The 25,755-nt window shown below is 53.2% G+C and overlaps 2 protein-coding genes across 6 annotated transcripts; both read left to right on the top strand.

The window, feature by feature from the left end:
- The first annotated feature begins 1,149 nt into the window (after positions 1-1,149).
- EBI3 (Epstein-Barr virus induced 3) lies at positions 1,150-8,382 on the top strand. 2 transcript variants are annotated; one of them, XM_089905653.1, is made up of 5 exons: positions 1,150-1,264; positions 1,888-2,011; positions 3,910-4,088; positions 5,729-5,886; positions 7,826-8,377. In XM_089905653.1, exons 1-5 carry the CDS (start codon positions 1,198-1,200, stop codon positions 7,976-7,978), a joined length of 681 nt encoding a protein of 226 aa, XP_089761779.1. In that variant the 5' UTR covers positions 1,150-1,197; the 3' UTR covers positions 7,979-8,377. The 2 variants fall into 2 exon arrangements, with proteins under 2 accessions (XP_089761779.1, XP_089761780.1); XM_089905654.1 differs by having other exon boundaries at positions 1,171-1,264; positions 1,891-2,011; positions 7,826-8,382.
- Positions 8,383-10,172: 1,790 nt separating this feature from the next.
- On the top strand, positions 10,173-25,700 carry YJU2 (YJU2 splicing factor homolog). 4 transcript variants are annotated; one of them, XM_089905632.1, is made up of 9 exons: positions 10,173-10,284; positions 12,265-12,365; positions 14,396-14,540; positions 16,508-16,642; positions 18,889-19,070; positions 20,609-20,729; positions 21,643-21,802; positions 24,018-24,162; positions 25,095-25,700. In XM_089905632.1, the coding sequence occupies exons 1-9, from the start codon at positions 10,261-10,263 to the stop codon at positions 25,177-25,179; spliced, it is 1,098 nt and encodes a 365-aa protein (XP_089761758.1). In that variant the 5' UTR covers positions 10,173-10,260; the 3' UTR covers positions 25,180-25,700. The 4 variants fall into 4 exon arrangements, 3 of the variants coding, with proteins under 3 accessions (XP_089761758.1, XP_022413309.1, XP_022413311.1); XR_016391522.1 differs by lacking the exon at positions 25,095-25,700 and having other exon boundaries at positions 21,643-21,942; positions 24,018-24,083; XM_022557603.2 differs by lacking the exon at positions 21,643-21,802 and having other exon boundaries at positions 10,174-10,284.
- The last annotated feature ends 55 nt before the right edge of the window (positions 25,701-25,755 follow it).

Here is a 25,755-nt window from a genome sequence, read left to right as displayed (position 1 = left end):
CTGACCATGTACCCTTCCCTGCGCCGGAGACTTTGTGAGTCCCTTCCCTCATGTCTGGCCTTATCATCGGACGCCACCCCAGGAATAAAAGCTCACGGAGAAGAGGATGAGAGCATCGCGTGGCCTGCTTGCTGGGCTCCCACTGCAAAGCGGGGAAGGGGCGGCCCAGAGCAGGGATTGGGGATTAGGGTGAGGAGAGCAAGGCAGGACTCAGTCCCCGAGAGGAACACTATGTTACTGTGTTACTGCAATATCATTTTTCTTTCTTATTTTGGCCACGCCACGCAGCATCTTAGTTCCCAGACCAGGGGTTGAACCGCGCCTCCTGCCTTGGATGCGCAAAGTCGTAACCACTGGACTGCCAGGGAATTCCCCAGTTACTGCACTATTTTTAAAAGTCAGAAGGGGTTCCCAAAAGTTCATGATGAACAAAATATGCAGATGTCAAATGAAGACAGCATCTGAGGCTGCACGACTTACCTCACTGCCCTCACCCTAAACCCGGCCCTGGTGGGGGTGTCCCACACCCTCCCACGGCCTCTTTGCCCCTGGGCCAACCCCCTGAAATCCCCTGGGGGTTCCTGGCTCTTTCCAGCTCCGTGTCCAGCCTGTTCCCCAGGTTTCCTCAGCATCCAGCAGTGGCTCTGCCTGTCCCCGGGCATCCCAGGCCCTTGGAGAACGTCCACGGTTCGGGGCTACCTTCCCAGAGCCTGGGTTTCTGCCTCTCTGTGGCCTGGAGCGTGGAATGTGGCTGGCGGGGGTGGGGGTCCCCATCTTTGTGGTTGATGAGTGATGGGCATCTTCTGTCGGCGCCTGCTACTCTCTGTTCCTCCCCGCCCTGGCCTCTCTCTGTCTTTCTCCCTGTCATCATGGCCCTCCCCGGCGTGCCTCCTCCTCGCTGCAGCCGGAAGGAAGGCTCTTCTGGGAAAGGCCACAGGGTCACCACTTCTCCCTTTCGTGGCCTCCTCCTTCTGCCCCCACCTTTGGGGCCTTCCGCACCCGAGACTGGGGGTGGTCGGGGAAGGGACTGGGGGCTCCTCCTCCGGAGCCCCATGAACCAGGCAGTGAGTCAGAAGGGGAAGGGGAAGTAGGGGGCCTCGACTGGGGGCTGGGCTTTCCCCTGGGTGGGACCTGAGTCCCTTGCCTGGCCGAGGGTGCTCCCTGCCCTAGCCTCTGAAAGCAGATCCCGCCTGAGCCATGGCCCCAAGACTTGTCCTCACCCTCACCTTCTGGGTGGGTTGCTCACTTTGCTGCGGGAGAGAAGGTACGTGGGGACCCGGGGAGGGTAGGGGGAGCCAGGGCAGAGGGACACTCTCTGAGGACTGGACTTTGTCTGCCGTGGAACATCCTGGGTGGGGTGGGAGCTCACACACCTTCTGTATGACCACTGATGGGAGGGGGTTACCATCCCATTGCACGGGTGGGGGAAACTGAGGCACAGAGAGGGCAAGAGCTACCCCAAAGGGACCGGGAAGTGGCAGCCACAGCCTGGAGGAAGGGAGGGTGGGAGAGAAAGAAATTTTAATTGTATCCATTCATTTCGTGTGATTCAAAACAAAACCATCACAAAGAGGGGGTCTGGTAAAGCATCTCCCTCCCCCCAGAAATCCCCACCAACCCTAGGTCCCCTCTGTGGGGACCTTCAACCTCAGTTTCCCCATCTGGAAAATGGGCTAATAGTTCCTGCTTTGGTGGGTTGTAGTGAGAGTGAGAGGTGATGTAGGTGCCTTTCATTCATGTACTCATTTATTCCACAAACCTCTATTAGGCTCCTAATGTGTGCCCAGCACTGGCTGGCAGTGAGGTGGGGGCCAAGCCACGGTAGGACTTTGATGGTCCTGGGTGAATCAGAAGCTCATGCTCTCCCTCTCTCTCCGGGCCCCCCAGTAGCTGTCACCCAGCCCAGGGTGCGGTGCCAGGCCTCCAGGTACCCGATCGCAGTGGATTGCTCCTGGACCCTGCCGCCCGCTCCAAACTCCTCCAGGCCCACGTCCTTCATTGCCACATACAGGTCAGAGAGCCTGGAGGGCTTCCTGGGGATTTTACATCTGGGCTGACCCCCTAGGATCAGGGCAGCTGGGGACTTAGTGAGAGCCTGAACCCCTCAGAATTCTAGAGCACCACCAACCCTTAGAAATATACTCCCTAGGGCTTCCCTGGTGGTGCAGTGGTTGAGAGTCCGCCTGCCGATGCAGGGCACGCGGGTTCGTGCCCCGGTCCGGGAAGATCCCACATGCCGTGGAGCGGCTAGGCCCGTGAGCCATGGCTGCTGAGCCTGCGCGTCCGGAGCCTGTGCTCCGCAGCAGGAGAGGCCACAACAGTGAGAGGCCCGCATACCGCAAAAAAAAAGAGAAATATACTCCCTAAAATACGTACTGCGAGCCACATGTGGAGGGTAAAATTTTCTAGAAGCCACATTTAAAAAAGAAAAAGAAATGGGTGACATTGGCTTTAATATTTTATTTAAATAGTATCTAAATATTCCAAATGTTTATCATTTAATATGATCGAATGCAATGTACTTTAACATGCTTATATACGATTCATATATTTAAACTTATACTAGAAATTGATTTCATAGCATTAATAGTATTTAAAGTATTCAACATGTAATCAATACTTTAAAAATTAATGAGAAATTTTGCATTCGGTCTTGTTATACTAAGTCATGGAATTCCATGTGTGCTTTACACGTGTCACACTTCAATTCAGATGCTAAACATTCAATCAGAAATTCTTTTTTAAAAACAAATTTATTTATTAATTTTGGCTGCTTTGGGTCTTCCCGTTGCTGCCCACCGGCTTTCCCTAGTGGTGAGCGGGGGCTACTCTTCATTGTGGTGAGCGGGCTTCCCATTGCAATGGCTTCCCTTGTTGTGGAGCATGGGCTCTAGGTGCATGGTCTTCAGTAGTTGTGGCATGCAGCCTCAGTAGTTGTGGCACACGGGCTTAGTTGCTCCGTGGCATGTGGGATCTTCCCGGACCAGGGCTCGAACCCGCGTCCCCTGCATTGGCAGATGGATTCTTAACCACTGCGCCACCAGGGAAGTCCCCCAATCGGATATTCTTGATCTCTGATTAGATTTCATAACATTTGTGTTTGGAAAAGTAGATTCACACACCTGAGTTGTTCTGAGGAACTTTCCCACACTTTCTGATAGGTGGAAACTTTTCATTCAGATTAGATGAAATAAATCAAAAAGTCCCTCTCAGTTGCGCTAGCCGCGCTTCATATCCACAGGGCAGAAGCAGAACGTTTTGGATGCTGTGGAAGTTTCTGTGGACGGTGCTGAGCTCCAGCCTCTAGAGTCTGAAATCTTGGGGTGTCAGAACTCGAGAGAGCTGGAATCTTATTATTTCGGATTCCGGAATCCGTGAATCATAGACCTGGGAATGTTGGAATTCTAAGGCTGGAATGTTGACGTTCCAGAAAGCTTTATTTATTTATTTAAAAAACTATTATTATTATTACTTGGCTGTGCTGGGTCTTTGCTGTGGCATGCGGGTTCTTCTTTGCTGTGGTGCACAGGCTTCTCTCTAGTTATGGCACATGGGCTCCAGAGCACGCAGGCTCAGTTGTGGCGCGTGGGCTTAGTTGCCCCGTGGCATGTGGGATCTTAGTTCCCCGACCAGGGATCGAACCTGCGTCCCCTGCATTGGAAGGCGGATTCTTAACCACGGGACCGCCAGGGAAGTCCCCCAGAAAGTGTTAGAATCCAAACCCTAGCATCTCCCTGTGGGGTTTTACCCCCGACCCTGGGTCCCCCAGGCTCTGTGATGTTGGAGTGAGGGGTCCCTAGGATCACACAGCCAAGAGCAGGACTCCTCACCTGCCGTCCCTACTTGGGGTCCAGGACACAGGGGGCCAGCAGGAAGTGCTGGGACCCTCACAGCACACTCGGTGTCCAGGCTTGGCGTGGCAGCCCATGGGGAGAGCTGGCCCTGCCTCCAGCAGACACCAGAGGCCACCAGCTGTATCATCCCTGACATCCAGATGTTCTCCATGGTGCCCTATGTGCTCAACATCACGGCTGTCCACCCCCGGGGCGTCAGCAGCAGCTTCGTGCCGTTCGTCCCAGAGCACATCAGTGAGTAGGGGTAGCGGTGGGGGTGTGGAGGGTCCCCCTTCTGCTCCTCCCACACACACACACGCCCACCTCCCACCTGTCAGGATGAGATCCTGTCCATCTCTCACGGATCCTGTGGGCTCCATCTTCACAATTCAGCAAGAATCCGCCCACTTCTCCCCTCTCCTGAGCCCCTACTTGGTGCAACCTGCATCACCGCCCACCTAGACCAGTGGCAGCCCCTCCATCCTGGTCCCCTATTGCTGCCCTCACCCCCATCTGTCCTCACAGCAGCCACCAGAGGGCGCCTGTGAGCACTCAAGTCAAGTCCCATCTTGGGCTCCTGCCCTCTTGCCTGCAGTCTGTCCTCCCCGCAGCAGCCAGCAGAGGGTGCCTGTGAGCACTCCAGTCGGGTCCCCCCTTGGGCTCTTGCCCTCCTTCCCACAATCTGTCCTCCCCACAGCAGCCACCAGAGGGCGCCTGTGAGCACCTGAGTCAGGTCCCATTGTTGCCCTGCCTACAGCCCTCCAGGGCTCCCACCATCTGTTTCTGTCCCCTCCCTGCCCTCCCCTCCTCCCTCTCCCCCTCTCACTCACTCTGCTCCAGCCACATGGGCCTCCTCGCTGTTCTTCCAACACACCAGGCACAGTCCTGCTCCAGGACCTTTACATGTGCTGTTCCCCCTGCCCGCAAGGCTCTTCCCCCAGGTCTCCACACTGTTCACTCCCTCACCTCCTTTACCTCTCAACTCAGATGTCATCTCCTCAGTGAGTCCTCCCTAAGCATTTTTTTTAAATTGCAAACCATCATACATTGCTGGCGGTTATTAGAAAACAGACTGGCAGTCCCTCAAAGAGCTAAACATGTTACCATGTAATCCAGCAATTCCAATTCTAGGTATATATCTAAAAGAAAATGGAAAGCACGTTTGCAGAAAAAAACTTGTGCATGAATGTTCATAGCAGCATTATCCATAATAGGCAGAAATTAGAAACGACACAAATACTCATTAACCGATGAATGGATACACAAAACGTGTCCATCCCCACAATGGAATATTATTCAACCATAAAAAGGAGAGAAGCCCTGACACTCGCTACCACATGGATGGACCCTGAGAACACAATGCTCAGTGAGAGAAGCCAGACACAGAAGGACACACAGTGTGTGATTCCGTTGATGGGAAATGTCCAGAACCGGCAAATCCACAGACACAGAGAGTGGGTTTGTGGTTGTCAGGGGCTTGGGAGGGAGGAATGGGGTGCTGACTGCTCACGGGGATGGGGCTTCTTTTGGGGAGATGGAATGTTCCGGATTAAATGGTGGTGATGGTTGCGTGACACTGTGAATATACTAAAACCACTGAACTGTACACTTCCAAAGGGTGAATTCTCTGGTATGTGAGTTATGTCTCCAAAAACATTGCAACTCACTACCCTCCTTGCACTCCTGACCTTTCTTCCCTCCTTTTTATGACCTTCGGATCTGCCTTTGTGTCTTATCTTCTTCCCGGGGGGATTGAGCTCCAAGGTGACAGGACTACTGTGTCCCTAGTATCCAGAACATCCCTGGACACTCAGCAGACCCTCAATTAATATTTATTGGTTGGTTGGTTGAATGAATGTGCCCTCCGCTGACCCTGTCTCCTGCTTGTCCGTCAGTCAAACCGGACCCTCCAGAAGGTGTGCGCCTGAGCCCCCTCCCTGGGCAGCGGCTCTGGGTGCAATGGGAACCCCCCCGGTCCTGGCCCTTCCCAGAGATCTTCTCACTCAAGTACCGGATCCGCTACAAGCGCCACGGAGCTGCCCGCTTCCGCCAGGTGAGGAGGGTGAGGTGACGGGGAGGGCAGTTCCCGGGTAGACGGAAGAGCATGTGCAAAGGTACAGTGGGGTGTGGGTCACAGCTTGGGGTGCTGGTGTGCGACGTGAACGCAGCCCAGCAGTTCCACTCCTGGGCATCTACCCAAAAGAATTGAAAACAGGGCCTCGAACAATTACTTGTACACGAATGTTCACAGCAGCACCACTCACAATGGTCAAAAGGTGGAAATAACACAAGTGCCCATCAACGGATGATGGATAAACACAACGTGGTCCTTCCACACACGGGAACATCACTCAGCCATGAAAAGGAGAGAAGCCCTGACACTCGCTACAACGTGGATGGGCCCTTGAGAACACGATGCTCAGTGAGAGAAGCCAGACACAGGAGGACACACTGTGTGTGATTCTATGGATGGGAAATGTCCAGAACAGGCAAATTCACAGAGACAGAGATTGGATTAGTGGTTGTCAGGGGCTGGGGGAGGGAGAGGGGGTGACTGTTAATGGGGATGGGTCTTCTTTCTGGGGGGATGGAATGTTCTGCAACTAGATAGTGGTGATGGTTGCCCAACACTGTGAATGTACTAAATGCCACTAGATTATTCACCTTGGAATGGTTAATTTTACGTCATGTGAATTTCACCTCAATTGAGAGCACCAATATATTGTTTTACATTCTTAAAAAATAAAGGCAGGTATCAGTCAGTGAGCATATGGGCAGGGCAGTTGTGTCCTGGGCAGCCTTGGATGCTGAGCTGAGGAGCTGAGTCTTTGCAGGGTTTAGGCTTTTGCAATCCTGTCCCTTAGAACCTTCTGCAACAGTAGAAATGTTCCACATCCACACTGTCCAAGACGGTAGCCTCGGGCCGCATGTGGCTGCCAAGCGGTTGCAACCTGGTGAGGAGTCGAGGAATGGGCTTTTAAAGTTGATGTAGTATTCATTAATTTAATTTTGTAAATGCTTGCAATTTTAAAATTGAGACAGAGTTTACATGCCACGAAGCTCTCTGTTTTAAAGTGCACAGGCCAGTAACTTTGGTGTATTCGCAAGATTGTGCAATGATAATTAATCTAAATTTAAAACGTAAAGCGTCACATCCGGCTGCCCTATGGGACAGCTTGTGCAGAGGAAGGAGGGACATAGTCAGACCTGCTATTGGGAAGCTGCTGATGGTGGCTGACATGGGACGTGCCAAGGATGAGGGGGACCCCGATGTTGGAGGGAGAGTGTGGAGTGGCGGGGACAGAGGGGACAGGGCAGAGAACCAGAAAGGCGGAGCTGAGAGGGTGTCTCATGGGTGCCCAGGGATTTTAATCTGTGGAGGTGCCTGAGTGAGGACATGGAAAGGTCAAGGCCATCGAAAGAAGAATTTATTACATTTCCCCAGAAAAGAGGACACATCACGCCACGCAGGGCCATGTGGGCAACTTTGGGACATCAGGAGGCTGAAGTGGGAGCCAGGGGAGAGCCCAGGCCAGAGGTGGATTGGGGTTTCCTCGGGGAAGGCTAGGCGGGGCAGGTGAACAGCTTAGGGTAAGCAAGTTTGAATAATTCCAGTGGGCTCTGGGCTGCAGGGTGGTCTCTAGTTGCTTGGCATCTGGCCCTGGGGTGATTTAGGGCAGGGTGGGGATATGGGCTGGTGTGTGACCAGTACAGAGAGGGGATGGATGGGGGTGTGGACTCGGTGTGGATTGGTTTTTATATGAAAGGCATGCTCCTGGTCGACCAAGAATTGGCTGGCCAGGGAGGGGCAGGCTCTCCCTGCTCAGCAAGATGTTTAAGATGTCCGAAGATGTACAGGGGCCGCAGAGGGCATGCCGATGAGGATTGCCATTGGTGCCTGAGTCTTGGAGCAGCAGCCCGAACATGGGGACGGAAGGCTTGATCACATAGCTTCCTTGTTTCCACTGACCCAGACCGCCTTCTGCTTTCAGGTGGGACCAATTGAAGGCACATCCTTCACCCTCAAGGCTGTGAGGGCCCAAGCCAAGTACTGCATCCAGGTGGCTGCTCTGGACCTCACTGACTATGGGGAATCAAGCGCCTGGAGTCTCCCCGCCGTTGCCTCTGTGACCCTGGGCAAGTAGTGGGGGTTCCCTGCACCCCCGAAGAGGGGCTGTGCCCTTGACATCCACCTAAGTGTGGATGGGACCTGACTGGCCTGGGTTCACTGCTGCCGAGTTGCTGGGCAACCTTGGACAAGTGACTTTGCCTCTCTGAGCCTCAGTTTCTCAGTCTGTGAAATGGGGATGTACTGCCTGCCTCCTTTGACACAGTGCAATGTTTTGTGAACTGTGAATATGAGATTTTTAAAATTGTTTAATTAGAAAAGGATCATTGTCACTAGAATGAGGACTCTTCCTTCTTTTAACAGATCCACATGAGACCCTGTGAGGAGAGGACAGACCAGGACACACACACACAGTGCATCCCCACTGCCACACACGGGGTCAGGGCTGGACCAGAGAAAGAGACGGGGCTGGGGGAGTCAGGGCAGGGGTGGTGGGTGTTCCACCTGGGATGGAATGATGAATCCATTCAGTTCAGTTCAGTTTGGTTCACCTCAAAAGCTGCCCAGATGTGAGCCCCACTGTGGGTGGACACCAATGGGACATGAGTTTGTCTGGGAAGCTCTGAGGAGGGGAAAACACAGCCAGGCTCTGAAGGATTTTCTCAATCCAGGAGCTTCTCGGTGCATTTCACTCAGGTCTCAATTCCAAGGTCACCTCCTCCAAGAAGCCTTCCCTGACCACCTCATCTAGGGCAAGCAGAATAAAGACCCCCCCCCAAAGATATCCATGTCCTAATCCCCAGAACCTGTGAATGTGATACCTTACACAGCACAAGGGACTTTGCAGATGTGATTAATTTAACGATCTTGAGGAGCCTTAAAGATTGAGGATATTTCATTAAGTTAATGAAAATGGGGACTTCCCTGGTGGTGCAGTGGTTAAGACTCCATGCTCCCAATGCAGGGGGCCCAGGTTCGATCCCTGGTCAGAGAACTAGATCCCACATGCCTGCTGCAACTAAGAGTTTGCATGCCACAGGTAAGGAGCCAGCAAGCCACAACTAAGGAGCCCGCCTGCCACAACTAAGACCTGTTGCAACCAAATAAATAAATATATTTTTTAAAGTTAATGAAAATGAAGTAGGTTATATTGTATTATCCAGGTGGCCCCAAGGTAATCACAAGTGACCTTATAAAAGGGAAGCAGGAGGGTCAGAGGGAGACAGAGAAGGTGATGTGACAGTGGTAGCAGAGGTCAGAGTGATCCAGGACCACGAGCCATGGAACTCTGGCAGCCTCTAGAAGTTGGAAAAGACAAGGAAATGGATTCTCTCCTGAAGCCTCCTGAAGGAACCTGCCACCCATTTTAGACTTCTGACCTCCAAAACTCTAATAAATGTGTTGTTTAAAAATATTGAGCTTGTGGTAATTTGTTACAGCAGCCATAGGACACTCATACATCTCAAGTAGCCCCTTCTCATCACTTTCCATATGTCTCCCTGTTTTATTATCTTCAGATCATTTACCAGGACCCGAAAGGGTTTTTGTGTGTGTTTATTGTGACATCAGTCCCACCAGACAGACTGTGATCTCCATGAGGGCAGAAATCTTACGTCTTACTCTCTGATGTGTCCCCAGTGACTGAGCACGTCTTTGACACAGAACAAACATTTGTAAAAGGAAGGGAGGAGGCTAGGGAAGGAACGACCTCTTTAGAGGGACAACTCAGAGGCAAACAACGGGGGGGACATCTGGGAGCGAATGTTTGTAGGGGGAGGTAGGTTTGGAGCCTGGTCTTTGAGTCTCTAACTGTGACTCAAGATAAACTTGGGTGTGGGGGGGCGTCCAGGGTGCTTCCTTGTGGAGCTGTGTGGATCGTAAGAACTGCCCCAGTCCTCAGGTGAGCGCTAGGGACACGGGAACGATGTGTAGGTTCCCGGAGCCCAACACACAAGGTAAGCGCTCAACGCTGAGTTCTACGTTTGCTGAATAAAAGAACAAACCACAGGGAACGTAGCTACCAGCAGCCACGTCGCGTGACGACGAAATTTTAACCAGTCGCTGCTCACCTCTAGAGGGCGCAGCGCCTCCTCCTCGGAACTTCAAATCCACACCGACGCCGGAACCCTTTGCTGCGCCCTTACCGAGGTTGCAACTGGGGAGGGAATACAGACGGACTCGACTGTTGACAGGCGGGGATCTGAACCAATGAAAAGGCAAGCTGTGTACTCAGCAGCCAATAACAGCGGCTGAAGGAAGTGACGGAAGCGGAAATACAAGGATAGATGGTCGGGGAAGTTCGACAAGCACTCAGCCTAATCAGTATTCTCGTGGTCGTGAGAAGAGTAGGAGGTAAAGATGTCGGAGCGAAAAGTTTTAAACGTAAGTATTGGGCAACTAGGGTTTTCGACCTGGGGCGGGACATCTCGGAGCTCGGGCCGAGGAGGGCTACTTATACTCTCCTATTAGGGCCTTTGCTTTCTTCCCCAACGGCCTTCTGCAGGGCGGGGCTCTCTAGAACCCTCCTAATCACCTTCTGCGGGGGGTGGGCCTTCACTAAGCCTTCCTCTCGAGGCTGGGGTGTACCCAGTCACCTGTGGGGGCGGAGCTTAGGCTATTTACCCACTCACTTCTGATAGGATTTTCTGAAAGGAAATATCCAGTCACTCCCGTTGGGGGCGGAGCTTCCTTAGGATATTGGTATTCTCACTTTACATTCTCATCTTCAGGAGGCGTGGCTCTGTTAAGTGTCTCCCCGCTTGGGGTTCTAGCCAATCGTGTTCCTTGGAGGGATTAGGCTTTGCTAAGCTCTTCTGCTCTGCTGGCAGGGACCCTTCCAATTGCCTCAACTTCTCCCAGTTCTGTTGGGGAAAACTGGGACTCTTGGGGTGTGGAGCTGGTCTCTGAAAGGCAGGATTCAGCTTCTGGAGAAGAGCGCTCCGGAATTCTGAGTCCCTGTTCCCCGCCCTTCAGCAGGGTGTGTGCTCCCAGGAAGGGGGTGAGCTCCCCAGCCTGGGAGTGTGTAAGCCTAAGATGTCTGGACGGAGTAGAGAGGAGACCTCTCCAGACTGGTGGCTTGGAGCCCAGGATGATGTCTCTTACAGTGACTCAGTGCTCTAATCTCTTAAACACCTATATTAGGAATTCAGCCCCAGCCAGACCCAGTGCAGTGTGCCGGACTTCGAGTCCGTGAAAGTCCTTCCATCTCGAGGATCCAACTGGCAGCCCAGCTATTTCCATAACTTGCTGGTAGATACTTCTGTGTGCCAGGCACAGCTCTATATGCCTTGTTCATCAGGTCTTCTCAGGGGGACAGGTTATCCCTTCTTCAGATGAGGAAACTGAGGCCCAGAGAGGTTATGTAATAGCCAGAGAATAGAGGAATCAAACCCAGACACCCCTCCCCACCAGCTCTGTAACTGATGCTCCTAATCACTGTACCACAGTTTCCCCAGAGCTGTGTCCCTGGGTCTGAATCCTGGATCTGCTGCTCACACTGTGTGACCCTGAGTAGCTGAAACCACCAGAACTCAGTTTCCTCCTCTGTGAAATGGGTACACCATTCTCTGTCTCATAGAGTCTTTGCAAGAATTCCATGAGGCAGGGGACATAAAGCTCTCTGTGTACTACATGGAGCCTAGTAAGTGCTCAAAATGCAAAGTGCTTTATTTTCTGATTATCGTATGTAGTTCTCTTTCATAATCCAAACTCTCCTTCCCCACATCTCCCATCTCAGGCTTCTGTGCAGAAAGAGTTAATGCAACAGGCTTGAGGCTGCTGCCTTAGAAAGCCTGGCTTGCAATGCTGGACTTTGGCTGGTATCCGGGAACCTGAATTTTGGGATGGTTCCCAATGTTCTCTGAAAAGAATGGCTCCTTGGGATTAAACTGTTAGTACAAACAGTGTGGTTTATGCTGAGCACCTGCTCCCCTCCGGGAGTCTAAGAGTCTGGAATCGTCATACGTGCCGGGCAGAGGTGCCTACACAGCAGCCCCCAATGAAAACCCTGGGTGCTGGGTCTTCCTGAGCTTCCCTGGGGGACATTTCACACACGTTGTCACAATATATCACTGGGAGAATTGACTCCATCAGGAGAAGTCTCTGGAAGCTTGTGTCCGGTCTCCCTGGGCCCCTCCCCACATGCCTTTTCCCTTGGCTCGTTTTTCTCTGTATCCCTTTGCTGTAATGAATAGTAGCCATGAGGACAAGTGTATGCAAGTCCTAGGAGTCCTCTCACCAAATCCTCAAACGTGAGAGTGGTCTTGGGGACCCAGACACAGCTCCCCAGAGCCCCTTCCCTCTGCCCCCAGACTGCCCCTGCGTCTGAAAGCAGCTCCCCTGACCCTTCCTTCTTCCCCACAGAAATACTACCCACCCGACTTCGACCCTTCAAAAATCCCAAAGCTCAAGCTTCCTAAAGACCGGCAGTATGTGGTGCGGCTGATGGCCCCCTTCAACATGAGGTGAGCGACCCCGCGGGGCCCCTGCACTGGTCGTGGTGGACAGACCCAGTGCCCGGCACCCACAGAGAGCGTCCCGTCCCCAGTGCTCAGACCAGGTCGTCGGTCCTGGCTCAGGCGTGGACCCAGTGAGCGAGTGACCGTGCCAGACCTCACCCTCCTGCCGTTCAGGACTAATCTCCCTGATGTCTCAGAGCTCCCAGCTGGTACCTGTGTCGAGATCTCAGTCACTGGTAGTAAGAGTGAGCACACGAGACAAGGTCCTGTACGTACATTCACTTCCTCCAGCAGTCCTGTCCGTTCCCGCCCCAGGGCCTTTGCACAAGCTGTTGCCGCTGCCTGGAACACTTTTCTTTCTGCTCTCACATGGCTGGCTCTTCTTTTTTTCTTTTTTGGCTGAGTTGGGTCTTCGTTGTGGTACGTGGGCTTCTCATTGTGGTGGCTTCTCTTGCTGAGCACGGGCTCAAGGTGTGCGGGCTTCAGTAGTTGTGGCTCGCGGGCTCTAGAGCGCAGGCTCAGTAGTTGTGGCGCCCGGGCTTAGTTGCTCCATGGCATGTGGGATCTTCCTGGGCCAGGGCTCGAACCCGTGTTCCCGCATTGGCAGGCAGATTCTTAACCACTGCGCCACCAGGGAAGCCCTGGGTGGCTCTTTTTCACCCTTCAAGACTTGGCTTAGATCTTACCCCCTCAGAGAGGCCCTCCGGATCCCCCTCCCAACCCCCTCCATCCTTCCCTCCCCATCACAGTTCCCAGGCCTCGTCCTTTATACCGCTTCGGAATTATTGTACCTCACCACAATTTTTCACATCTTAGCACATCTGAAACGAAGTGGTAATCAAAGCCACCTTTGTTAGTGAAATTCAGCCCGTGTTTACGTATTCTTTTCTCTCTCCCCTTCCTTCATTCGTTTTCCCTCAGCAGTCACTTACTGGGTACCTGCTGTGCACCAGGGCCTTGGCTGGGTGCCAGGGACACTGTGGGCATCAAGACTTGCCCCCCCCCCCCCGCCGGGACTTCCCTGGTAGCACAGTGGTTAAGAATCTACCTACCAATGCAGGGGACACAGGTTCGAGCCCTGGTCCGGGAAGATCCCACATGCCACAGAGCAACTAAGCCCATGTGCCACAGCTACTGAGCCCATGTGCCACAACTACTGAAGCCCACGTGCCTAGAGCCCGTGCTCCGCAACAAGAGAAGCCACCGCAGTGAGAAGCCCGAGCACCACAATGAAGAGTAGGCCACACTCGCCGCAGCTAGAGAAAGCCCGCACGCAGCAACGAAGACCCAACGCAGCCAAAAATTTTTAAAATAAATAAATAAATAAATAAGACTTGACCCCCTGGAGCCACCTGGTGGGGAGTAGAGATAATACATAAGGGCTCAGGCGTATTCACAAAAGGCGCATGTAGGACACATAGATGGTCATGAGAGAGAGAGACAGAGACAGAGAGACAGACTGGACGGTGGCCGGGGAGGGAGGGCGCTTCGCTGGGTGGTCAGGCAAACATCAGAAGAAATGCCAGCAGAACTGGGATCTGAGGAATGGAAGGTGTCACGGGCTATGGGAGTTGCAAGGGCGAAGGCCCGGAGGTGGGACCGAGCTGGGGTGTTTGTAGGGACAGCCAGGAGGCCAGGGAGCACAGGATCTGAGCAGGAGGGGCCGCGGGAGGGCAGGGTGCGCGAGCTCTACCTTGCTTCTTGTGGCATCCCTCCTGGTGGAATCCGCACTTTGGAGGTCAGGATGCCCCATGAATTCCAGGCTTGCTTCCAGGAATGGGTGATAGGCGAGTCTCACCTAGTCTGGGTAGTCTGGGTGCTTCCCAAGAAGGCAACACTTCAGCCGAGACCCAGATATTAGTGAGAAGAGTATGCCGTCTAAGGGAATCAGTACACACAGTGGGGCAGTCTTCTTGCGGGGTGGGGAGCTTCCCGTCCCTGGAGGTATGCAAGCAGCCATCTGCCAGAATGCTAAAGCGTCCTACCAGTAAGAATCAGGGTACCGAGATGGCTTGAGTCCCTGTCCTGCCCCACAGGTGTAAGACATGTGGAGAATATATCTACAAGGGCAAGAAGTTCAACGCCCGCAAAGAGACAGTGCAGAATGAGTCCTACCTGGGCCTGCCCATCTTCCGCTTCTACATCAAGTGCACGCGCTGCCTGGCAGAGATCACCTTCAAGGTAGGCGGTCAGCCAGGCTGGTCCTTCCTCCCCTGGGGGTCAGTGCTCCTGTCCTCTCCCTCCAGGGAAATCCCATTTCACCTTCTCCACAGGAGACAGCAAAGGTTTGGGGAATAGTTCACAGCAGTGTTGTTTATAAAGGCAAAAAACCAGAAGCAACCTAAATGTATGGTGATGGGATTCAAGGGACAAACTACGGTACAGTGGAATCTTGCACAGCCAGTAGCAGCCACGTTTTTACTTTGTTACTCTAAGGGTGGTATTAGAGATTTGAGGAAAGGATGAAGAGAACATATAGTTTTCTCTTCACATACTTTTGTACTGTTTGAGCATTTTTTTTGCTAGGGACTTTTTTTCTTTGGTTAAAAAACAAGATTTGGTTAAAATAAGTACATTAAAAAATGATATATTTTAATTACTTTTTTAACAACAGCTTTCTGAGATACGATTTGTATGCCATGCAGTTCTCCCTTTTAATTTTAATTTTAAATTGTATAATTCAGTGGTTTATACTCCTAACGTACCAAGCTGTCTTCTCTAATTCCAGGATGTTCTCTTCACCCCAAAGTTAAGCCCCAACCCTGTCAGCAGTCACTCCCCATCCCTCTCCCCAGCCCCTGTCAACCACGAATCCACTTCCTGTGTCTGTGGATTGCCTGTTACGGACATTTCTTTATCAGTGGAATCACTCTGTAGCCTTTTGTGTCTGGCATCTCTCACTGAGCATCACGTTTTCAAAGTCCATCAGTGTTGTAGCATGTATCAGTGCTTTACTCCTTTTCAGGGCTGAATAATATTCCACTGTATGGATGGGCCACATTTTCTTTATCCATTTGCCAGCTGATGGGCATATGGGTTGTCTCCAGAAAATGGTTTTTTTTACCTGAATTATGAAGGATGTATATATTTAGATATTAATGAATACGTATGAATTTTTTTTAAGATTAGAGAAACTATGGCAAAATGTTATAAATCGGCCTTTATAGTGAAGAATTTCAAATAACTAGGATTGCATATATGTGTGTATGTATATATATGTGTGTGTGTGTGTGTGTATGTGTGTGTGTGTATGTGAGCATATGGTAAAAACAGAACCCCCACAGTAGTGCAGGATTAACACTGGAAAATTTGTTTACTGCTCCCCTCTGCCCAGCCAGCCCCCATGCATAGAGACATTTATAACAGTTTCTTGTATGGCTTTCAAAAAATGTGCTCTGCATACACATGCACACACAGGGATCACTCTCTTCCTTGCTCTTTCTTTTTAAATAGTAAGCTTCTTATTTTGGAATACTTTTAGATTTACAGAGAAGTTGCAAATATAGCACAGAGAGTTCCCATCTGCCTCTCACCAGCTTCCCCTCCTGTTAACGTCTTCCATTTCCACAGTGCATCCGCCACAGTAAGAAACCAACACTGGATCATTACTGTTAGCCAAATTCCAGACATGATATGGATTTCAATCTTTCTACTAATATCACCTTTCTGTTCCAGGGTCTCATCCAGGATACCATGTTATATTTTTGCTTCTCCGTTTTATAAACGCAAATAGGAGCATGCTCTGTACATACTTGATATGTAATTCATAATTAAGGGGAGAAGGTCAAGTGTGTGCACACACGCATGCACACACACAGACACACACACACCAGAAAAGATATGTGCAGAGGTCCAGAGACTTCTATTTGCAAACATGTGGAAGGTGAAGGGCAGGAGGGAGGGAGTGGGCAGGTGGAGAAGGGTCTGCAGGTCTATGCTCGGGAGTTCAGTGATTCTGCAAAAGGGGACAGGAGCACTAGAAAGAAAGAACTGTACTCGCCAAAGCCATAAGGCAAGAAAAAGAAAGATTTGGTATTAAGAGGAGTGAAACACAGAGAGAAGGTGTCCCAGGCTGCTGGCTGCTGTTCAGCAGAAGCTCTTGATGCTCAGAGATGTAGGAGCTGATGTCTGCCCATCCTCCCTCCCAGACAGACCCCGAAAACACAGACTACACCATGGAGCATGGAGCCACGCGGAACTTCCAGGCTGAGAAGCTCCTGGAGGAGGAGGAGAAGAGGGTGCAGAAGGAACGGGAGGACGAGGAGCTGAACAACCCCATGAAGGTGAGTGTGCGCAGGTGCGTGCGTGCGTGTGTGTGTGTGTCAACTCTAAGATGTTCCCAGAGCCCTGACTCCTGGTCACACACCTCATCCAGTCCCAAGACTGTGCATACAAGGATCCTATTCCTATGACTGAGTTATGTTAGGTTAAACTATGGCACAGTCGCCCTTGTAAGAGGGAGATTATCCAGATGGTCCCCTTAATACCTGTCTAGGGTCAGAGACAGAGGACGTCAGAGACATGAAGGACTGACACTGTGGAAGTGGCCACGTGGCAGGGAACAGCAGGCAGCCCCTAGGAGCTGAGAACAGCCCCTAGTCAACAGCCAGTAAGAAGGCAGGGACCTCAGTCCCACAACCACAAGGAACTGAATTCTCCAGCAGCCTGAGTGAGCTCAGAAGAGGGCCCTGGGCCCTTGATCTCAGCCTAGCAAGACTGCCAGGGAACCCAGCTGTGTCGGCCCAGACTCCCAACCCACAGAAACCAGGAGACAATGAATTCGTGTTGTTTTAAGCCACTGGGCTGGTGGCAAATTGTGGCACAGCAAGAGAAAACTAACAGGGAGTCAGGAAGTTGGACTTCGGAACGCCAGGTGCTTCCTGCAGCCAGCTGCCCCGCAGTTTTCTAAGGAGGTTCCCATTAGGCGAGTTTGGATTAAGACTAGAAATAGAGAAGGAAACGTTCTCTTGACCATATCCTGGCTGTGTGACCTTGGCCAAGGCACTTGGCCTCTCTGTGTCTCAGCATCCTCATCTGTAAAATGAGATGAGAATTGTGTCCCCCTCGTACACTTGTGGTGAGGGTTAAATGAGTTCATACACATAAAACTCTTAGAACACAGCTTGGCACATAGTAATTCATAAATATTGATACTCCTTTTGTTATCCCTTAAAGAAGTTATTTTCATCTTTAACTGGACAGTTTTTTTTCGTCTTTCTCATAAATAGTAGGAAGTCCATGTTCTCCTCTGTCTCCTCCCACCCCCATAATTCCCATCTCTTCCTGGACCCTCACGCCTCTGCCAGCTGTGTTTTCTGGTCAAGCCATGTCAGATCTGATCCGATGTTTTCAGCAGCCGTGCGGAGCAGCAGGGAGGGAAATAGGCCTTCGAGGCAGTCTGCTGTATTCCTGGAGCTCCCTCAGTGCTGTCCATGTGCTGCTCTAGTTACTGCTACACTGGCCAGCACGGGGTTATTACCCTGGTACTGGTTAGCTGTCCTTGTGTAACAAATCGACTCAAAACTTTGCAACTTCCAGCATTTATTATCCCACAGTTTCTGAGGGTCAGGAATCCAGGAGCAGCTTTGCTAGATGGCTCTGTGGGTCCCTCCCAAGATCACAGTCAAGCTGTCTGCCGGGGCTGCCTCATCTGATGGCTCAGCTGGGGCTGGAGGAGCCACTTCCAGGGTGGCCCCCTCACGTGGCCATTCCCTGGAGGCCTCATGTCCTGTCCACATGGGCCTCTCCACAGCGCTGCTTGAGCCTCCTCACAACATGGGGGCTTCTCCCCCTCCCCCAGCGAGAGTCCCAGAGAGAACAAGGAGGAGCCCCGGGCCTTTCATGACCTGTCTCGGAAGGGACACACCGTCATTGGTCCTGTTGTGTTCATCAGAAGCGAGTTACTACAACAGCCCACCCTCACAGGGAGGGGAGTTAGGCTCCACCTCTGGAAGGGAGGAGCGTGAAAGAATTTGTGGACGTATTTTCAAACCACCACAACTGCCATTTCCCAGAGGGTTAGTTCAACAGGGTCACATAGCCAGGAAGCAGCCAAGGCAGGATTCATTCCCAGCCCCGCCTGGCTCCAAAGCCACCTCTCTGAGACCTGGCGGGGCCGACCTCACCTCTCTGAGCCTCAGTTCCTTTGTCTGTAAAGTGGGAGTTATTGTGAAGATTAAACGAGATTATGTCTGGAAACATCTTAGCCTGGAGCCTGGCACACACCAGTTGCTCAGATCATCTTTTTTTTAAATCTTTATTACTTTTGCTTAGTGACGGAGCCAGGCTGGAAGTCCAGGCCACCTGGCTCCACCGTTGACCAGCCGCGTGGTCTTGGGCAGTCACTTCCCCTCCCTGAGCCTCAGTGTTCCGAGCCGTGAAATGGGTACAGCTGTGGGACCGGGTGCTGTGGATCGAGGCCCCAGGGTGGGCGGGTCTCCCCTTGCCCATGGTGACCCCAGAGGCCACGCAGGCCGCGTGGAGGGGTGGAATCCCAGCTCACACAGCCCTGCGTCTGCACACCTGCCAGGTGCTGGAGAACAGAACCAAGGACTCCAAGCTGGAGATGGAGGTTCTGGAGAACCTGCAGGAGCTCAAGGACCTGAACCAGCGGCAGGCGCACGTGGACTTCGAGGCCATGCTGCGGCAGCACCGCCTGTCGGAGGAGGAGCAGCGGAAGCACGAGCAGGCGGAGGATGAGCGGGAGGCGGCGTGAGTCCCGGGGCGCCTGCCCCCCTGCAGCCTCTACAGGGTCCTTCCCTCTGCCTGGAATGCCCCCTTCCAGACCTTTCCACAGCTCCCTCGTGCGTCACTATCTCAGGGAGGCCTTCCCTGCATCTCCCTCCCCATCTCACTTTGTGTCTCATGGCGTCTGTGTCGGGGCCCCCAGGATCACCCCCAGGTTTGATGAGTTAATTACAGTGAAAAGTTACAGGGAAAAATCAGCAGAAGGAAAAGGCAGGTGGGGCAGAGTTGGAGGACCGGGCGCAGACTTTCAGAGGCCTCTCCCGGTGGAGTCCCACAGGACAGGCTTAATCCCCCCAGATGAGACATGACAGCAGAGGGAGGGGCGCTCCCTGGGGAGGCCCACGAGACCCAGCCCGGGGTTCTCACTGGGGGCTGGTCACGCAGGCACCTTGGCCCGGCACGGCCAAGACCCCAAACCCAGGAGGAGAGCAGATGCCCGTGCAGACCCCGTGTCTGCACAGTGTCGGGACAAGGAGCCCCCCATCAGTGAGGGTGACAGGAGCCCCCAAGTCCAGATCCAGATGCCCCCCCAAGGGCTGGCCTGGTGAGCCAACCTTTCTGAGGATCTGGCCTGAGGCCTGCTGTGTTCATGCTTCTGCCTGGCACCTCCCACTCTCTGGAACCTTCTTGCTGATTTGCCCCTTTCCTGATTTATTATCTATCTCCCCTCATCTAAAGTCTGAACAGGGACTTGCTCTGACCTCTGCATCCATGGCCTGGAACACGGTCAGGCACATACCAGCTGCTGTTGGGTTGGCATAAATAACAGTGAGAGGAGTCTGCATTTAGCGAGCCCCTTCTTGGTGCCAGGCACTGTTCTGAGTTTGGCTCTGTCGTTATGGTGGTCAAGAGAACTGAGGTTCAAGGAGCTCCCAGCACAGCCCTGACTGAGGCCCCCCAGCTGGGGTTCAAACCCAGAATGGTTCTGGCTTCCAGGCACTTAACTACCCCACTGGGCTCAGTGGACAAAGAACTTTTTTTTTTTTTTTTAATTATTTAATTTATTTATTTTTGGCTGTATTGGGTCGGGTCTTCGTTGCTGCGTGCAGGCTTTCTCTAGTTGCGGTGAGCAGGGGCTACTCTTTGTTGCAGTGCCTGGGCTTCTCATTGCAGTGGCTTCTCTTGTGGAGCATGGGCTCTAGGCACACAGGCTTCAGTAGTTGCAGCACACGGGCTCAGCAGTTGTGTCTCGTGAGCTCTAGAGCGCAGGCTCAGTAGTTGTGGTGCATGGGCTTAGTTGCTCCGTAGCATGTGGGATCTTCCTGGGCCAGGGCTCAAACCCACGTCCCCTGCATTGGCAGGCGGACTCCCAACTGCTGCGCCACCAGGGAAGCCCCTGGACAAAGAATTTTATTTTAAAGTTATTTGTGCATCCGCATCCCCCACTCAGTGAGATCAGGACGGGGCAGCCAGGCAGCGCACCTCAGTGTGTGTGTGTGGAGGGGTCCTGGCCATTGTCCCACAACAGAGCACTTTCCCAAGTGCCACTTTCCTTCCCGCAGGGCCTTAGTGGAAGAATCTAGGAAACGAAGACTCCTGGAAGACTCTGATTCAGAGGAGGATGCTGCCCCCACCCAGCCCCAGCAGGCCCTCCTGCCCAACCCCACCGCCATCCTGGACGAGGTGAGTGCGGCCTGCCTGCATCTCCACATGCTCTCAGGTGAAGCAGGGACAGAGTAAGCCAGAGGTTGGCTTAACTTTGTCTTGAAAGGCCAGTCTGGGTCGTAAGTGGTCAACTCCACATCATAGCACTAAACATAGCACTAAACTTGCTACGTAGATAGTACATGAATAAGTGGGCGTGGCCGGGTGCCAATAAAACTTTATTTACAAAAACAGGTGACAGGCCTCCGGGACTGTAGTTTTCCACCCCTGCTTCAGCTGCAGAAACAGGGAGACTCCCCACACTTAGAGACATCAGGCAGACGTTTATTTCTCAGTCACTTCACAGTCCTGGGCTGGACTCATAGGCAGCCCTGCTCCATGCAGTCACTCAGGGATCCAGGCTCCTCCCATCTCCTGGTTCTGCCCCATCCTAGAACATGGATGCCAACTCCGCGGTCACAGCTGGCTCAGAGCACCCTGGGGTTCCAGCTGCAGGAAGGCAGAGCATGTGTGGAGGACCACCAGCCAGCGCCTGGAGGCCCAGGTTCAGATGCAGCCCACCTCCATTCCCCCCGAGTCCCAGTGGCCGGGCATAGTCACATGGCCTCATCCTGCCTTTGCAAGGGAGGCTGGGAGCTGCCTCCTCTAGCTGCCCTTGCTGGCAGAAAGAAAGAAGAGCGTTTGGGGAGGGAGCTAGCCTTTTCTGCCACAGATGTCTTATCCAAGGTGGTCAAGTCCACTCTGGTTTGTTAATTGAAGGAGGGGGTTAAAGTGGGAAATCATAAATAGCACAGACACCCCCAGAAACTTATTATTTTAATTCAAAACATGTTCCTGGTCTGTATTAGTTAAATACAAGTCCAGCCACTGGACAGGACCCAAGTGACAGCCACTTCAACTACATGGAAGTTACTTTTCTCTCGAATAACAGTTGTGCGGGGCTGTGCAGAACAGAGAAGGTGGACCCTGGTGTCCGGGTCCTCATTGTCCTGCCGTCCCAAGGATGATGCCCTCATTGCAAGGCAGCTCAGTGCCACGTCTGCATCCCAGCCAGTGGAAAGAGGTGGGGACAAGGGAGGAGGACATTGAGGGTAACTATACCCTTGATTGAGTACATCCTTCTGCTCACACCCCATTGGTCAGAACTGAACCACCTGACCACATCCTGCTGCAAAGGAGGCTGGGAAATGTAGTCTTTCACTGAGGCAGCCATGTTCCAGCTGAGAATTCTGTAAGTGTCTGAAGAGAGCGGGTTTGGGGGTCGCGTACTCTCACTCTCACCCATTAACCTTTTGACATAGAACCAAGGTGTTTTCCTTGAGGCTGTATCCCTGATCAGAGTTCTCACGCTGTCTCTCTTGCATAAACCAGCCTCAGAATTCATGGTCTAAAGTTTCCTCTTCTTTTTTTCTTTCAAGTGGAACAAGAGATTGAAGGTACTTTCAAAGCAGTCTGGCCTTGTATGATTTCCCCCCAGTCTTTTTTTTTTTTTTTTTTTTTTTTAATAAATTTAGTTAGTTAGTTTTGGCTGCGTTGGGTCTTCGCTGCTGCTGTGCTGGCTTTCTCTAGTACCAGCGAGCAGGGGCTACTCTTTGTTGTGGTGCCCAGGCTTCTCATTGCGGTGGCTTCTCTTGTTGCAGAGCATGGGCTCTAGGCGTGTGGGCTTCAGTAGTTGCAGCACGCAGGCTCAGTAGTTGTGGTTCGCAGCCTCCGTAGTTGCAGCGCATGGGCTCAGTAGTTGTGGCTCGTGGACTCTAGAGCACAGGCTCAGTAGTTGTGGCGCACGGGCTTAGCTGTTCTGAGGCATGTGGGATCTTCCTGGACCAGGGCTCGAACCCATGTCCCCTGCATTGGCAGGCGGATTCTTAACCACTGCGCCACCAGGGAAGCCCACCTGCCAGTCTCTTACAGTTACCTTGCTCGTAGCTAATTTGATGGTGGACTTCTTGTATTTTGCTTTACACAGACTTCACTATAACTCTTACGGAAGCATCTCTCTTTCACCCCTCTGTTCCCTGGGTTTAGTTTAACGGGGACATGGAATGGCGTTTGATGAAAGGTGAAGGGTAGCAGCTAGCTCCGCCAGTCAGTTCAGTGGTGCCAGATGAGCAAGCTTCGGCTGGGACTGCCGGTCTCTCCCTGTGCCCCCAGCGGACGGCCTCTGTCTCGGTTACCACACACAGGGGATGCAGTGAGGCCGCTGTGTCCTCCTCCTGCCCCCACTCCCCGCCCCAACTGTGCCAGCCCCCTCGGATGGGCCAGGCTCAGTCCTGCCTCCCATCTCTGCTTGCTGACCTCAGCACTGCGTTCTGACCTCGGCTCTGCTGGCCCCCGATCAGCAGTAGCTGTCCCCCCGACGCTGTCACACCACCCTAACTTCTTTCTTTCACATCACTGATCAAGACAATGGTGTCTGGGGACTTCCCTGGCAGTCCAGTGGTTAAGACTTCCTATTCCCAATGCAGGGGGCACAGGTTTGATCCCTGGTCGGGGAACTGAGATCCCTCATGCCATGCAGCCAAAAAAAGAAAAAGACGAAGGTGTCCTGAGCATCTACTCGCTCATCCACCCTCTTCCTCCCCAGATGGTGAGCTCTGTGCGGGCAGCCCCCTGCCATCATGCTCCCCCTGCACCCTCAGCTCCCAGCTCCGACAGGGCCTTCTGCATCTAGTGGTTTCCAGTTCCTCTATTTAAACATCAAACAGATAAAAGGGGTCTCTTCTGGTGCGACTGAAGAGCTGGAGGTGGGGCTGAGCCCCTCTCTGCCTCCCGCTAACTGGTCCCCAAAGTGGGTGCCCCCATCTTCTGTCATTCCCTCAAACATGTTGATTGAGCACCTACTACAGACCCAGCAGTGAACAAGGCAGGACCCCGCAGCTTGGTTGCGGAGGCAGTTAATAAGGCAGTGGAGGCCACTGCGGGCACAGACATGCAGCACGCACTTGAGCTTGAAATGTGAGGAAAGGCTTCCCAGGGGAGCAGATACTTGAGATGGGTATTGGAGGATGAGTAGGAGTTCACCAAGTGAACTAGAAGCAGAAGGGGCATTCCAGGTGGAGGGAATGGCATGGGTAAAGGCGTGGAGGTGAGCGGTCACAATGTGATTTAGGAAGTGTAAGCGCAGGGTGTGGGGGGCACAGAGGAGTTTCGAGCAGGAGAGAGTTGGTCAGCACAGCAGGGGGAGTGGGAATGGTAAAGATCCTGGCTCAGCTGGGGACTAGGAACTGGGCTGCCAGAGAAGGAGCAGGATCTGGGACAGACCCCCCAGTCATGCCTGCTCCCTGCTACCCCCGCCACAAACTGTAGGCCCCAAAAGCCAAGAGGAAGGCAGAGAGCTGGGAGCGCAGTGTGGGCACCTTTGGCAGCAGTCCCCAGCTGTCTGGCCTGGTTGTGGTGAAGAAAACAGACCTGGGCCGCAGCATCCAGCGAGGAGGAGTCCTGCCCGCCCCAGGTAGGTTCCTGCAGTCCCTTAGCTTCATGCAGTGCCAAGGGTGGCCACCAGGTGGCAACAGCACCCCCGGTGCTGTTCCGGTGCGGGGTGAGGTGTGCCCCCAACCAGGGGTAAGGGGAGAAGGGCTACAGTTCCCTTTTTTTCTTGTAATTACAAAAGGAGCAAGTGCTTGCTTTTAAAACCCAAGTCAGATAGAGGCGTGTAGGACAAATTGTCCGCACCTCAGTGGTTGTGCCGCTGATGCTCTGTGTGTGTGGCTCCTCGGACCCTCGGGAGATGGAGAATTAGGGTGAGGTCGGCCCGATGAGGTGGAAAGAGCAGGCTTCCAGGGCAGGGATCCTGGGTGCAGATCCCTCTGCTTCCACGTGCTTGTTCTGTGGCCTTGGTCGAGGGCCCTCAACCCTGGTCCTCAGCTTCCTGTCCTGGAAGCTGCTCGTGACAACAGGACCAACCTCGTAGGGCCTCGTAGGGTTTGGGGGCTGATTCCATGAGCTGCTCCATGTCGGGCGCCTGCAGTAGATCCTGGCACCCAGCGAGCCTTGCGGATACACGAGCCATTGTTATCAGAACAGTTATTACCCCATTTATCAGATGAGGAGACTGAGGCCCAGAGACGTGAAGCTGTTTGCCCAAAGCCACACAGCCAGGGTGGGTGGTGGAGCCAGGGTCTGCCCCTCTTTGTCACTTGGGACTTGGAGTGTTTCCGTTTTCTGTGTTGCACCCCTGGCATGGGCACCTCTGCCCACCTAGATCAGCTTTCAGAAGCAGAGCTGCTGGGTCAAGGGGTGTGCGGTTTAAACCGTGATGGGTCTGCCAGGCACTTTCCACAAAGGCTGCAAACAAGCAGGAATGGCCGAGCCCACCTGGAACTGTCCCGAGGTGGGCTGCCGGGACGAGGAGGCACAGTGGGCTAGCTCTCGCCTCTCCCCCAGATGCAATGAAGAACGGCCAGGTGGCTGGCCCTGCGCCCCAGACGTCTGGCACCTCCTCCCTGAGCCAGCTGGGTGTGTATTCTGACAGCGAGGACAGCAGTGGCAGCAACTGAGCCCTGCCCCCAGGCCCTTCCCCAGGTCAAGATCACACAGCCAGCTCCAGCCCATGGTCGGGGCAGGAGGCCCTGGGACCAACCGGAGTCACCACTGGACAAGCACAAATGACCTCCAAGGCTGGCGGGGTCAGCAATGGCTTCAGCTGAGGGACTCAGTTTCTCTCCCGTTCCCCCACCTTCCCCCCTCTGGAGCTCGGGGTCCCCAGCTCACATGGCGACATCCCCGGAGCAGCTTCTGGCAGGCCTTCGAGGTTGTCGCGGCTGACATCCCGAGATGCTCTGGGCACGTGGGTGAGCCCACCCACCAGTGGTTGGCTCCATCCCCGCCACAGAACCATCTGGAACCCATGAAAGGAACCTGCTGATCTGGCCTGGGGGTACCTTCTCTCTGCCAGCATCTGAGGAGGGGGCTGCAGAAGCACGCAACCTAGCCAGTCCTGGACTCTTGACTCAGAAACTGTGAGATAATAAATGTTCCTTGTTTCATACACTCGGGGGATAATTTGTGAAGCAGCAGTGGAAAGCTGATATGGTCATGTAACCAG

The sequence above is a fragment of the Delphinapterus leucas genome, unplaced genomic scaffold (assembly GCF_059928025.1).
Source record: "Delphinapterus leucas isolate spDelLeu-1000000601 "Yukka" unplaced genomic scaffold, BTC_Dleu_Yukka2 spDelLeu_asBTCV2_sq25, whole genome shotgun sequence".
NCBI lineage: Eukaryota > Metazoa > Chordata > Mammalia > Artiodactyla > Monodontidae > Delphinapterus > Delphinapterus leucas.
The sequence above is the reverse complement of the archived record's forward strand: the minus strand, read 5'-3'. Positions and strand labels throughout refer to the sequence as shown.

Bases quoted from the DNA above. Each gene is read 5' to 3' on its own strand.
- YJU2 (XM_089905632.1), top strand. From the start codon at position 10,261: ATGTCGGAGCGAAAAGTTTTAAAC. The intron at 10,285-12,264 runs GTAAGTATTGGG...TCTTCCCCACAG, and splicing joins CGGAGCGAAAAGTTTTAAAC to AAATACTACCCACCCGACTT. The intron at 14,541-16,507 runs GTAGGCGGTCAG...CCTCCCTCCCAG, and splicing joins TGGCAGAGATCACCTTCAAG to ACAGACCCCGAAAACACAGA.
- EBI3 (XM_089905653.1), top strand. From the start codon at position 1,198: ATGGCCCCAAGACTTGTCCTCACCCTCACCTTCTGGGTGGGTTGCTCA. The intron at 1,265-1,887 runs GTACGTGGGGAC...CGGGCCCCCCAG, and splicing joins ACTTTGCTGCGGGAGAGAAG to TAGCTGTCACCCAGCCCAGG. The intron at 5,887-7,825 runs GTGAGGAGGGTG...TTCTGCTTTCAG, and splicing joins GAGCTGCCCGCTTCCGCCAG to GTGGGACCAATTGAAGGCAC.